The 13,684-nt window shown below is 51.8% G+C and overlaps 2 protein-coding genes and 1 pseudogene across 7 annotated transcripts in view; 1 reads left to right on the top strand and 2 right to left on the bottom strand.

Moving 5' to 3' along the window:
- Nucleotides 1–12,611, top strand: part of GTSE1 (G2 and S-phase expressed 1) — a 38,215-nt gene extending 25,604 nt beyond the window's left edge. Inside the window, exons 8-12 of the mRNA XM_033233564.1 lie at nucleotides 2,022–2,094; nucleotides 5,612–5,830; nucleotides 10,477–10,678; nucleotides 11,161–11,370; nucleotides 11,849–12,611. Coding sequence (XP_033089455.1) covers nucleotides 2,022–2,094; nucleotides 5,612–5,830; nucleotides 10,477–10,678; nucleotides 11,161–11,370; nucleotides 11,849–11,932 — 788 coding nt within the window. The 3' untranslated portion in view covers nucleotides 11,933–12,611. The remainder of the gene's footprint in view (nucleotides 1–2,021; nucleotides 2,095–5,611; nucleotides 5,831–10,476; nucleotides 10,679–11,160; nucleotides 11,371–11,848) is intronic.
- The window catches only part of LOC117096314 (40S ribosomal protein S27-like), a 15,179-nt gene continuing 4,693 nt past the window's right edge, over nucleotides 3,199–13,684 (bottom strand). For 2 of the 6 annotated variants that reach the window (XM_033233583.1, XM_033233585.1), the window contains one exon: nucleotides 3,199–3,467. In XM_033233583.1, the coding sequence (XP_033089474.1) occupies nucleotides 3,253–3,411 (159 nt within the window). In that variant the 5' untranslated portion in view covers nucleotides 3,412–3,467 and the 3' untranslated portion in view covers nucleotides 3,199–3,252. Of the gene's footprint in view, nucleotides 3,468–4,842; nucleotides 4,851–9,866; nucleotides 9,873–11,399; nucleotides 11,404–13,684 lie in introns of those variants that run through there. The other 4 variants (XM_033233584.1, XM_033233581.1, XM_033233586.1 and 1 more) reach the window with 4 other exon arrangements.
- LOC117096808 lies at nucleotides 8,208–8,285 on the bottom strand (annotated as a pseudogene).

Here is a 13,684-nt window from a genome sequence, read left to right as displayed (position 1 = left end):
TGCAGTGGTGCGATCTCGGCTCACAGCAACCTCTGTCTCACGGGTTCAAGCGATTCTCATGCCTCAGTCTCCTGGTGGCGCGCACCACCACTCTCAGCTAATTTTTTTATCAGTAGAGACAAGGTTTCACCATTTTGGCCAGGCTGGTCTTGAACTCCCGACCTGAGGTGATCCGCCCGCCTCGGCCTCCCAAAGTGCTGGGATTACAGGCGTGAGCCACCGCGCCCGGCCAGATTTTTAACTCTTGTAACAAATGGAGTTTTTTAGAATGTGGAGGTAGCAATGCGGGTGTGTGATTTAGAAATGTGTGAAGGTAGACATCATAAGCTGCCAGCAAGTTGGAAGCAGAGCTGGGTGTGGTGGGAGACTTGTTTGTCTCATAAAATTTTAACCTTCATTTTTAAAAACTCTGTGCATGAACCACTTTGATGGAGGTGATTTTTAAAAGAATAGGAGAGGCCGGGGCGGCGGCTCACGCCTGTAATCCCAGCACTTTGGGAGGCCGAGGCAGGCGGATCACCTCAGGTCGGGAGTTCAAGACCAACCTGGCCAACATGGCAAAATGCCGTCTCTACTAACAATACAGAAATGAGCCGGGTGAAAACCAGCCGGGCGAGGTGGCGGGCGCCTGTAGTCCCAGCTACTCGGGAGGCTGAGGCAGGAGAATGGCGTAAACCCGGGAGGCGGAGCTTGCAGTGAGCTGAGATCCGGCCACCGCACTCCAACCTGGGCCACTAAGCGAGACTCCATCTCAAAAAAAAAAAAAAAAAAAAAGAAATGAGCGGGCGTGGTAGCAGGCGCCTGTCATTCCAGCTACTCGGGAGGCTGAGGCACGAGCATCACCTGAACCCAGGGTCGGAGGTTACAGTGAGCCAAGATCACGCCACTGCACTCCAGCCTGGGTGACAGAGTGAGACTCTGTCTCAAAAAAAAAAAAAAGAACAGGAGGGAGGAAATGTAAGTGCAGGCAGCCTTTTTGAGGAGATCTGACTTTAAAGAGGGACAGGGACGTGGGACAGGAGCTTGGGTGCAGGGGCAGGAGGGTGGGTGTGAGCTTGTTAAGATGGAGGGCCCAGCAGCAGCTGTGATATTGCCAGAGAGTGGGGCTATCTGTGGGGGCAGCAGCCTGGACCCTTGCCTGGCCTCCTGGAAGCACCTGCAGAGAAGAGGTCTCAGCTCCGGGCCCCACCCTTCCCTCTTAGTGCTGGGGTAAGGGGCTCTGAGGGACAGCCTCTTTCCCCAGGGCTTCCCAGACATAGCATGGTGTTCCAAGGGAGTCCTGGTGCCTGAAGCTTTGGAGGCCCCAGAGCACATGTGCTGATACTCAAGTGCCTACTGGGATTTTCAAGGAGCCAATATAGTAGAGGAGGAACCACTGAGCCAGTGTTTGGAGGGGGTGGCGGCGGGACTGGACCTCTGGGGCCTGTGGTGGGCCTTAGCTCAGTAACTGGTGACCCTTTTGCCCTCTGAGCCTGCTTTTCATCCCATTGTGAATATCAGATGAGATCATACACGTGGAAATACTTGTCAACTAAAACAGCACAAACATAATGTAATGAATTATTATTATCCCATTAATGTCACGGTTCAGGAAATGAGGTACGTGGGCTCTGTTGGGCGTGCCTGGGAACCTAAACCCCTGCAGTGTCGTTCCTGTGGGCAAGTGTCTAGCGCGTGGAGGTGCCGTCTGGCAAGTCGACTTTACTCTATGAAAGTTGTGCTCTGCCCTGATGGGATCAATGGCCAGGGTGGGGTGGCGCAGTGAAGAGGGCTGTTACCTTTCTCCCCCACGTCCATCTGTCAGACTGCAGCCTTTGCCTGGGCCGGGGTCCCTGCGTAGGGGTGAGTGCCTCTCATGCTCCTGCCTGCGGCAGGGTGGCCCTTTGTGGACCAGTGCCACCTACACTACAAGTTGGGACAGTGGAGATACTCGGAGAATTGCCTATTTGGTGAAGATCCCCCAACAGTAGTTCTCCCCTTGATCGCGTTGCCTGACTGCACACTTCCTTTCTTGGTCTTAGGTGACTCCCCGGACGGCGCAACACCAAAGCTCTCGCGGGCGCAGCGGCCGCAATCGTGCACGTCAGTTGGCAGGTGAGTGACGTTGGTCCGCTTCCTCTCTTTATGGCTGTAGAGTGACTCATGCATCCGCTACCCTCAAGCATTTGGTAACCCTGCAGCCTGGCCTGCACATCTGGCTTCAGTGCCAGTCTCTTGGGCGCAGGCTGAGCTCCCGACCTGTACCAGCCCCTTTTAGATCTACTGCAGGCTTAAGACACCTGAGACTTCCGCGATGCAGTATGATGCAGTACGGCACTTCCCAGCCCTGAACTGCTGTGGTTCTGATTCAGTTCATCTAGCCTGGAGGCCAGCAGCTGGATTTCCTGAAGCTCCTGGGTGACGGTGACTTGTCCCGCAGTCGAAGAGCACTGGCGTGGCACCTTGATTCTGACTTGGCTTTGAATCCCAGCTCCACCACTTCCTGGTCTTTGATCCAGTATAAGTTCCCAAATGTTGCTGACCTTTTTCCTCATGTCGAGTAGGGATGGCCCAGGCTCAGCAGAGCAGGTGCCGCAGACAGTAAGAAAATGTGCAGATGCACGCGCAGGAGTTGCTCGGGTAGCGGCCCCACCCCCACCGTCCCCTGAGCCCCAGTGCAGCTCTGTGGACCCTGGCACAGCACAGGAGAGCTCGCACTGGTGCCCTTTAGCCTGTGTGCACCTCAGAGTCTCCTGTGTGGAGCTGGGGTGTGGGCAGCAGGAAGGACACTCAGACCCCCCAGACCAGCATGGGGTCCTGGTGCCAGTGTGTGACCAGGCGGGCACTGCTCTGGACCTTGCTGAGGTGGAGTGGGCAGAGTAAGCCTGGGCTAGGACACCGGAGAGGGTGCTGCTGGCTCTGCCACGGACCAGCCTGGGGCTGCTTGCAAGTCTTTTGATGACTCTGGGCTTTAGTTTCCTCCTGTGTGAGCTCAGGACATGCTTTGCAAGGTCGAACCAGCCAGTCCCTCATGTGCTGCGTGTGGTGCGGTGCTAAGCTGCTGTCCCTCCCACGCATGGTGGTGAAGAGCAAAGACCAGACCCAGGCAGCCACTGGTCACCTCACTTGCCTCTCTATGCCTCAGTTTCCTCACCTCACCCAGGATTACTTTGAGGATTACATTTGTCAGAATTTTTCTTTTCTTTTCTTTTCTTTTTGATCCAAAATGTGTTTATTGAGATGGTTTCTCACTCATCTTGATTCAGAGTGCTTTTAGTGCTGCTTCCTTCTAAAGGAACATCCTTCTGTAAGCCTTGCTTTTCCTCCTGTAGGCTGGCAGAGGACAGTGGAGCAGCCAACACACAAAACTACTGTTTGTGCATGGCCAAAGACCGTGGTGATTTTATAGCATCCTGGGCATTTCACATCCATGAAGTAGGAATTGGGGCTCTGCACCAGGCGTTTCTTCTTGTGTTTCCTCTTCTCTTCTGGGAAGAGATGAAGGAGATCCTTTGCGAGAGGCATGTTCTTGTATGGGTAGGTCGTCACTGCCGGAAAGGAGCCAATTTGTCTTTCTTTTTTTTTTTTTTTTTTTTGAGACGGAGTCTCGCTCTGTCGCCCAGGCTGGAGTGCAGTGGCGCCATCTCAGCTCACTGCAAGCTCCGCCTCCCAGGTTCACGCCATTCTCCTGCCTCAGCCTCCCGAGTAGCTGGGACTACAGGTGCCCACCACCACGCCTGGCTAATTTTTTGTATTTTTAGTAGAGACGGGGCTTCACCGTGTTGGCCAGGATGGTCTCCATCCCCTGGCCTCATGATCCACCCGCCTCGGCCTCCCAAAGTGCTAGATTACAGGTGTGAGCCACCGCACCCGGCTGGAATTTTTATTTTCACTGGAATTTGTGGTGGGGCTTCCAGAACTTAGCAATAAAGGGAGGAGGGTGGGGAATCCCAGAACTTGGCAGAGAGCAGCAGCTGGGGGTGACAGCAGTTGCTCTCTGGAGTGATTCTGTTTCTCTCTTGATTTCAGCCTCTTTGCTTTTTTTCCATTTAAATAGGCTAGAGTCAGTCTGTTTTCAGGCTCCTTTTGATGTATGTTAACAATTGCCCAGAATAGAGCAGCAGACAGGTCTCCCTGGCCTCCCGTGGGGGCCATGTGGTGGGATGTCCTTGACTCATTTTATTTTAAAATAACGTCTTTGTCCTTTTTGGGTTACTATAACAAACGTTCTATCAACTGCGTAGCTTGAACAACAGACATTTGTTTCTCACAGTTCTGGAGGCTGGAAATCCAAGGTCAAGGCACCTGCAGATTCGGTGTCGGGTGAGGGCCTGGTTCTTGACTGACAGATGCCGCCTTCTCTCTGTCCTCACTGGAGTAGGGGTGAACACGTTTCTTTTATGTTTATTTATTTGTTTATTTTGGATGGAGTCTCGCTCTGTCACCTGGGCTGGAGTGCAGTGGCGCGATCTCAGCTCACTGCAACCTCCACCTCCTAGGTTCAAATGATTCTCCTGCCTCAGCTTCCCGAGTAGCTGGGACCACAGGCACATATCACCACACACGGCTAGTTTTTTGTATTTTTAGTTGAGACGGGGTTTCACCATGTTAGCCAGGATGGTCTCGATCTCCTGACCTCGTGATCCACCTGCCTCGGCCTCTCAAAGTGCTGGGATAACAGGCGTGAGCCAGTGCGCCTGGCCTGTGTTTGTTTATTTTTTTGAGACAGGGTCTTGCTCTGCTGCCCAGGCTGGAGTGCAGTAGTGCCATCATGGCTCACTGTAGCCTCCACCTCCTGGGTTCAAGTGATCCTCACACCCCAGCCTCCTGAGTAGCTGGGACCACAGGTATGCACGAGTGTGCCCTCTTCTCTAAGGGCACAGATCCCATTCCTGAGGGCTCTGGCTCCATGACCTGATCTCCTCCTAAAGACCCCACCTTCTAATGCCATTACCTTAGGCTAGGATTTCAGCACATGGATCTGGGGACACAGACATTGAGTCCACACCAAATGACAGTTGACTCAGCCTCCTCTTCATCAACAGCAACACTAGCAAGCAACAGTTAGGCAAGACCCATGGGCAGCCCGAGCCACAGGTATTGCCAGGGATGTGAGGGGTGTGAGGACCAAGTGCCCAACTCCCTCTTCGCTCATTTGTGTTCACATTGGATTCAGGCACCCTGAAGCCTGGGAATGAGTGGGCGTGCAGCGAGACCGGCTCCCCCATTCGCTGGCCCACCAGACAGGCTGCGGCTGACTCCCTTATGGCGATATCTATGACACCACCAAAAGATGATTTGTTCGGTCTCTTCAGAACTTCCTGTGAGGTGACATTTAATGGTAGCATCCGTAAAGTGCAGTCACATTTGATCAATTTTCTTTGAGTCGCCTGTGAGGAAGGGCAGTGAAGGCATTCCCACTGGGAGCCCGAAGCCCACACCAGGGCGGGTCGGTAGCAGCTCGGAGCCCTGCCCACCTTGGGGCGCGTCCCGGGAGCGCAGAGCTCACACAGGCTCGCGGGCTCGGCTCTTCTCGGCTGGAACCGAAGCACTGCACTGGCACAGGCTGAATGATTAGGTTTCATTTTTTTTATGTCATCTCAGCTTATGACATTGATGTTGTGTTTGCCAGGGTCCCCATCCACAGCACCCCAGTTAGACGCTCGTCTGGGCCAGCACCACAAAGCCTGTTGAGTGCACGGCATGCGTCAGCCTTGCCCACACCCGCCAGCCGGCGCTTCTCTGGCCTTCCACCGATGACCCCCAAAATGATGCCCAGGGCCGTGGCCTCTCCCCTGTGTGTGCCGTCCCGGAGACTTTCCTCTGAGCCCCGCAAGAGCTCTGCGATGAGGTAAGAGATGAAGGTGATAATAAGTTGGTCTCAAATTCCTAGGCTTGGTGTGCTAGACATTGACATATCTTTTTCTTGCTTTGCTCCAGGTTTTAGTGAAGTAAATAATATTTGGAAAGTTTTTTTTTTTTAATTGCAAAGAGAAAATGCAATAGACATGAGCATAGAGGAAAATTAAAGGTATTACAAGGAAATACTGCCTGTAATTCTCTGATAATCAATCTGAAAACCTAATGCTTTTCTAAAATTTGCAAATTATTGGCTGGGTGTGGTGACTCATGCCTGTAATCCCAGCACTTTGGGAGGCCGAGGCAGGCAAATTGCCTGAGCTCAGGAGTTTGAGATCAACCTGGGTAACATGGCAAAACCCCATCTCTACAAAAAATACAAAATTAGCCAGGTGTGGTGACATGCACTGTAGTCCCAGCTGTTTAGGGGGCTGAGGTGGGAGGATCACTTGAGCCCAGGAGGTTGAGGCTGCAGTGAGCTGAGATTGCCCTGTTGCACTCCAGCTTGGGGGACAGAGTGAGACCCCATCTCTAAAAAAATAAAGTAAAATAAAATAAAATAGAATAAAATAAAATAAAATTTATCTAAATTAACCCAAGGACACATGAAGTAAGCCATAGCTGCAGCTCAGAAATGATTAAAGATTGAAAAAGGCACCTGACTCTGATGAAGTCACACCTCAGTTGTGTATAACTTTTGAAACAGATCATGCTGGTGTGTAAAGTTAAATATCTCAGCCGGGCACGGTGGCTCACGCCTGTAATCCCAGCACTTCTGGAGGCCGAGGCGGGCGGATCATGAGGTCAGGAGATCGAGACCATCCTGACTAATATGGTGAAACCCCATCTTTACTAAAAATATAAAAAATTAGCCGGGCGTGGTGGTGGGCGCTTATAGTCCCAGCTACTCGGGAGGCTGAGGCTGGAGAATGGCGTGAACCCAGGAGGCAGAGCTTGCAGTGAGCTGAGATCGCGCCATCGCACTCCAGCCTGGGTGGCAGAGCAAGACTCTGCCTCAAAAAAAAAAACACAAAAGTTAACTACCTCAGGCTATACATAAATAAAGATGGAAAGTTTCTCAGTTCATTTTAATAGCCAAACATAGTAAGTAACGATAATACCTATAAGAGGAAATTGTAGACTGATTTCGCTCATGAATATAGATTTATTTTTATGAAGTTTTTATTTCTAAGAAAGATATATGTTAAAAACACAAATAGGCTGGGCGCGGTGGCTCATGCCTATAATCCCAGCACTTTGGGAGGCCGAAGTGGGTAGATCACAAGGTCAGGAGTTCAAGACCAGCTGGGCCAAGATGGTGAAAGCCCATCTCTACTAAAAATACAAAAAAATTAGCTGAGTGTGGTGGCAGGTGCCTGTAGTCCCAGCTACTCAGGAGGATGAGGCAGGAGAATGGCGTGAACCCGGGAGGCAGAGCTTGCAGTGAACTGAGATCGCACCCCTGCACTCCAGCCTGGTGACAGAGCAAGATTCCGTCTCAAAAAAAAAAAAAAAAAAACCACAAAAAACACACACAAATAAATTGTTATCTATCTGGAAGAAAATTAAATGTGACCTAACTTACATCATGGAAAAAAAGTTCAGATGACTTAGATACTTAAATATAACAAACAAAAGAAGAAAAAAGTTAAACACTGGGAGACTGTGTGAACACGCTAAGTGCAGGAGACCTTTGTCACTGCTAAAAGCCAGGGAGTGAAGAGCCGCCTGCCACCGCCAAGAGTGTTGACATTTAAATCCCCTGTTTTTATTTATGGCTAAAATGACCATAAATGAAGTCAATAGACAAACGGCCGACTATGAAACAACATCCCAGGCAAAGGACATGAATAAGCTCAAATGGTCAACAGCGCCTGGGGAGAGACCCAAATTCACTAGTGTCAGGGAAATGCAGTTTATAGTAACTGTGCAAAGGTCTTGATAGACGCATCCACGTTCACACTGTCCGGGCAGGAGGCAGGAGGGGGAGCCCGAACATTGCTAGTAGAAACGTGCCTTGTGATCATATTTTGTAGAAAGGCATTTGCTGGCCAGGCGCGGTGGCTCACGCCTGTAATCCCAGCACTTTGGGAGGCCGAGGGTGGCGGATCACCTGAGGTCAGGAGTTGAAGACCAGCCTGGCCAACATGGTGAAACCCTGTCTCTACTAAAAATACAAAAATCAGCCAGGCATGCTGGTGGGTGCCTGTAATCCCAGCTACAAGGGAGGCTGAGGCAGGAGAATCACTTAAAACTGGGAGGTGGAGGTTGCAGTGAGGCGAGATCACGCCACTGTACTCCAACTTGGAAGACAGAGCAAGACTCTGTTTCAAAAAAAAGCCATTGGCTGATATGTGAAATTTTTCTTTTATTTTTTTGCTTTACATGTTCAGAGAAACTGCTCTAGTAACAAACTATAGAGAAATGAACCCTGACAGTATAGTCTTAACATGTCAAAATTTAACTACATGTATACCTCTTTTTTTTTGTTTTCTGTTTTGTTTGTTTGTTTGTTTTTGAGACGGAGTCTCACTCTGTCGCCCAGGCTGGAGTGCAGTGGCACGATCTTGGCTCACTACAAGCTCCACCTCCCAGGTTCACGCCATTCTGCCACCTCAGCCTCCTGAGTAGCTGGGACTACAGGCGCCCGCCACCACACCTGGCTAATTTTTGTATTTTTAGTACAGATGGGGTTTCACCATGTTAGCCAGAATGGTCTTGATCTCCTGACTTTGTGATCCATCCACTTTGGCCTCCCAAAGTGCTGGGATGACAGGCATGAGCTACCACGCCCGGCCTATACCTTTGTTAATTACACATACCTCTGAGCTGCCATAGGTTGGAGACCACAGTTCACGTGCAGAGATGTTCATGGTGACAAAGACTGGAAGTCGGCTGGGCGCAGTGGCTCATGCCTGTAATCCCAGCACTTTGGTAGGCCAAGGTGGGCGGATCATGAGGTCAGGAGTTCGAGACCAGCCTGGCCAACATGATGAAACCCCATCTCTACTAAAAATACGGTGTGGTGGCAGGCACCTGTAATCTCAGCTACTCGGGAGGCTGAGGCAGGAGAGTCATTTGAACCCAGGAGGCAGAGGTTGAAGTGAGCCGGGATCGCGCCATTGCACTCCAGCCTGGGTGACAGGGTGAGACTCCATCTCAAGAGAAAACAAAGTCTGGAAGTAAATGACCAGGTAGCCTTTGGGGCATGTATTAGCTGATGTGGACGCATTTCCAGGAAGAATTCTTGAGAAAGGATGCAGAAAAGAGAGTTTCGTAAGTACAATTCCACTTTACAAATGAAACTGTGGCTGAGAATAAAAGCCCTTTGTCTGTTAAAAATATACATATAGGCCGAGTGCGGTGGCTCACGCCTGTAATCCCACCACTTTGGGAGGCCGAGGCAGGCGGATCACGAGATCAGGAGTTTGAGAGCAGCCTGGCCAACACGGTGAGACCGTCTCTACTAAAAATACAAAAATTAGCTGGGCGTGGTGGCAGGTGCCTGTAGTCCCAGTTACTCGGGAGGCTGAGGCAGGAGAATCGCTTGATCCTGGGAGGCAGAGGTTGGGGTGAACCAAGATCGCGCCACTGCACTCCAGCCTGTGCGACAGAGACCCTGTCTCCAAGAAAAAAAAAAAAACAACACCATATATAATATCCACGTATTTATACACAAATTACATATTTTTATATATCTTGTATGTTTCCATGTATGTACATCTACTAACAGTAGTGTTGACCCTGTGTGTATCTATGTAGTTCTATGAGAATGCAGAAGACTCGAGAATTAAAAATGCTGGCGTGTGTGTGTTACAGAGGGAGATGGAAAGGCATGGAATACCCAAGAGAAAATGAGAAACAAGGCCTCACTAAAAACACCAGATCTGATCTGTAACTAGGAATATGTGTTTAACTGTCTTGTATGTTTGTAAGTGTAAATGTAGAAACAAACTTGTGCTTGTTTTGGACTCTCATGAAACCTCTGAAGTATTAAAAAAGAAGGTACTCTCTGTTAGTTGATGGACCTGCTGCTTTGCTGGGTTTCCGGAAGGAATTCAGTTTTGTGTGGCAGGTACTCAAGGACCTGTGGGCAGCGGGCAAGCCCAGCAGCGCCCACGCGGGGTCCTGCAGGAGACAGCATTGGAGAGCAGGCGTGGGCAGCCTGCACCCGGGGCCTCAGCCCTGATCAGGGCACTGGGCAGCGGTGGGTGGGGGGGGGCATCTGGGGCAGGAGGAGCCGGCTGCATACCCACCTAGGCCTAGGAGGAGCCCCCCACTGGCTGCATGTGAGAAGGAGCTGCCATGGCTCAAGGAGGGGTCCCTGTGTGTGGTCTGGGCTCCCTTCAGGAGGTGACGGGCATGCGCATTACCTCGTGTTTAGTAACTGGAAAGAAAACGGCTAACAGCAGCCCCTGGTGATGCTGGACAGGTAAGATTTGTGAGCTGAGAGGAACTGGACAGATCACTGAACCCCTAACATACACAGGAAACTCGGGGTCTGGAGGGTGAAGGCCCTAGAGCGGGAACGCACTCCACCCAGGACACTGTTCCTCCAGAGTGACCCGATTCCCGGATCAGCCAAGTGAACGAGCATTTTAGAGAAATTTCCTCATAAGATTTTTTTCCTTCCCACAGAGCTGAACCAACAAGGGAGAGCAATAGAAAGGCAGATTCTAGGCCGGTGGACATGTCCCCTGACGGGGGTTCTCCTCCTTCCTGTGTGCCTCAGGCACTTAACTTTTCTCCAGAGGAAAGCGACACTGTTTTCTCCAAAAGCACCGCCACAGAAGCAGCTCGGGAGGAAACCAAGCCGGGTGGAGATGCAGCCCCTAGTGAGGTGGGCAGAGCAGGCACAGCTTGGTTCTATTAGCTGAGATTCCTGGAGGCCACTTGGGAAGCCCCTGGAACCCAGGGCTGTGGCTGGCGGAGTTCCCTGCCATGCTTCATCCTGGGGCCAGGGCCTCTGTGCCAACCAACCCAAAGGGAGGCAGTCAGGACTTCCAGGCCTCCAGGGGAGGAAAAAGTGACACCTTTGCCCTCTATTTGACTAAGGCAAGGGTCAGGGATCGAAGCTGAGGAAGCGGGAAGCAGGGTGGCAGGATCTGGTAGCTGCTGGTGGGTGGGTATGGACAGGGAGGTGGGTGGCAGTCAGAGAGGCACCGCCTGCCCCATACAGGCCCTCCTTCGACCAAGGCCCCACCTGATTCCTTGGCTTTCCAAACCGCCAGCCCACCTGGAGCATGAGCAAAGCACACGTTCTCCCAAGATGGTTGCCAGCAAGATGCTGGACTCTGCTCTTAACCTTGGTTTTGTACCCAGGTTCTTCTTGTAGATATCAAACTGGACCCACTCGCAGTCACTCCAGATGCTGCAAGCCAGCCCCTCGTTGACCCCCCTCTCATTGACTTCTGCAATACCCCAGAAGCAAACGTGGCTGTGGGATCTGAAAGCAGGCCTCTGATCGACCTCATGATAAACACTCCAGACATGAATAAAAATGTGGCCAAACCTTCACCGGTGGTGGGACAGGTGAGAAGTGGCAGGTGCTCTGTGTTGACTCAGCCCTCGCTGTCCTTAGTTCTGGGTTTGTTCGTCCTCCCAGGGCCATCGTGGGACCCTTGAGAGTGGCTGTTGAGTCTTCTCAGCTACTCACCTCAGGGCAGGACTCACCTTTGGCAGCCTGAGCTTCTCAAAGATCAGCTGCCTCTGAGGCGCCCTGCCAGGACCCTGCCAGCTCTTGTTGGGCAGGGACCGTCTCTCTCCTGCCCACAGACCCCAGGGCCAGACGTGGGACAGAGGAGTGTGCATGGTGGGGCTTGGGTTTCTCCGCGTGTGTCCTGTCTCCTTCCAGCGTCTTAGACGTGGTGGCCCAGAGTGCTTTTCAGTGCACCCAAGCCAGGATGACCGAGCTGTGGTGATGGCCCAGGCAGCCAGTCCTCTGTGCAGGGAGGGGAAGGGAGGCCCCGGCCGGATCCGCACTTACCTCCTCCCCTCTGCTCTCTTCCAGCTCATAGACCTGAGCTCCCCTCTGATCCAGCTGAGCCCTGAGGCTGACAAGGAGAACGTGGATTCCCCACTCCTCAAGTTCTAAGCAGAACCAAATCCTTTGCCTTGAAAGAACAGCCCTAAAGTGGTTTTCAACCCTCAGAAACAAGCTTTAGGCTGGCACAGTGGCTTACACTTGTAATCCTAGGACTTTTGAGGCCAAGGTGGGCGGATTTCTTGAGCCCAGGAGTTCGAGACCAGCCTGGGCCCTATAGTGAGACCCCGTCTCTACAAAAAATAAAAAATTAGCCAGGTGTGGTAGTGCATGCGTGTAGTCCCAACTACTTAGGAGGCTGAAGTGGGAGGATGGCCTGAGCTCAAGGAGGTGGAGGCTGCAGTGAGCTCTGATTGTGCCACTGCACTCCAGCCTGGGCAACAATGTGAGAACCTGTCTTGGGGAAAAAAAAAAAAAAGAAACATGTTTTAGTAGAAATTGTATTTGAAAAAGAAAAATAAGCCGAAAGATATTCCCAGTGCTGGAGAGGGTGGGCTGAGGAACTGGGGCCAGCACTGACCACCCAGGGCCTCTGCTGCCACCTCTGCCCTTCTCGCTGCCACTCTCTGGGCTGCAATGTGAAGCCTCAGTCACTCTAAATGAAGAATTTTCTTTTGAATGTTTTGTATGTAAAATAGCAAGTGGCTATTTTTAAAGTTAAGTTTGTATAAAAAGTTAAATATTCTAGATTTACATTAGATTGCAAAATAAATGGATTTATTGAAGCATATCTTGATTTTTAAGCTTATCGTGATTTTCAAGCATGCATGGCTATTTTTATCACTCTAATCAGTAAGGCTACTGTCTAGACTCGAATGCTTTCATACAAGTGAGTTTCAAAAATTAGTCAATAAAAATTGGTGTCAGTGCAGACCCAGGCCGGCCCCCAGATACACTTGGTCGCTAGGTCTGGGGCCAGCCTTGGAAATGGCACTGTTACTAGGCACACAGGTGATTCTGACTCGATGGCCTGAGATGCACACCTTGAGAAGAGGCTGCTCTGGGGGAGACGAGGGTATGAGTGGCAAGAGGATAGGCGAAGAGGCCGGGCTTACCCGGACACTAAGGTGATGGGCGGCGTCTGCTGAGCAGGCCTCGGGGAGGGGGAGGACCCCTCAGCTTTGCTCTCAGCAGGGGCCGGACAGGCTCGGTGGGCAGTGGCAGGAACTGAGTGCCACTGGAAAGCCCATTCCCTTTACTTAAAAAATGAGCTGGCCAGGAAGCCACTACTTTGTGTCCATTTCTCCTGAGGAAACTTCTCACCATCTTGGTTGAGCGGCTTCACGGCTGACACAGCGAGCCAGCAGTCGGACTCTGTATTTCGGACCCCGCTCCAGTGCTCCCTGGATCATACCAGGATCTGCCTCTGTCCGCAAAGACGAGGGAAAATGATGACTGGGCTGTGCTCTCTAGTTCCTGTGGTTACCACGTGAGGCTAAAGCTGCCACTCGGAACAGCGAGTCCTGTGGCGTCGGGAGCAGGAAGGGGTCGGGTGGCCAGGCGATGCCATGGAAAGACGACTCGGTAGAAACCGCCGTGGCGGGAAGGTGGCGCGCTTGTCACAGCTGAGTTGCCGCGCCTGCAGACAGAAGCCCTCCACAGGCAGGACTGCTGGGACACGTGAGTCATGAAGCCAGGGAAGCCCTGCTCCACGATCAGTGACTCCCCAGGCAAGACTTGCAGCCAGTCCTGCGCTGGCCAGAGCCACAGGGCCTGCAGGAATCTCAGCGGCTCCACGTCTCCAGGGCAGCAGGGAATCCCAAGGGCCCGGTAGTGACACGGCAAGGTCCTCAGGGAGCCTCT

This window comes from Trachypithecus francoisi, unplaced genomic scaffold (assembly GCF_009764315.1).
Source record: "Trachypithecus francoisi isolate TF-2019V2 unplaced genomic scaffold, Tfra_2.0 Lachesis_group14, whole genome shotgun sequence".
Classification (NCBI taxonomy): domain Eukaryota; kingdom Metazoa; phylum Chordata; class Mammalia; order Primates; family Cercopithecidae; genus Trachypithecus; species Trachypithecus francoisi.
The sequence above is the reverse complement of the archived record's forward strand: the minus strand, read 5'-3'. Positions and strand labels throughout refer to the sequence as shown.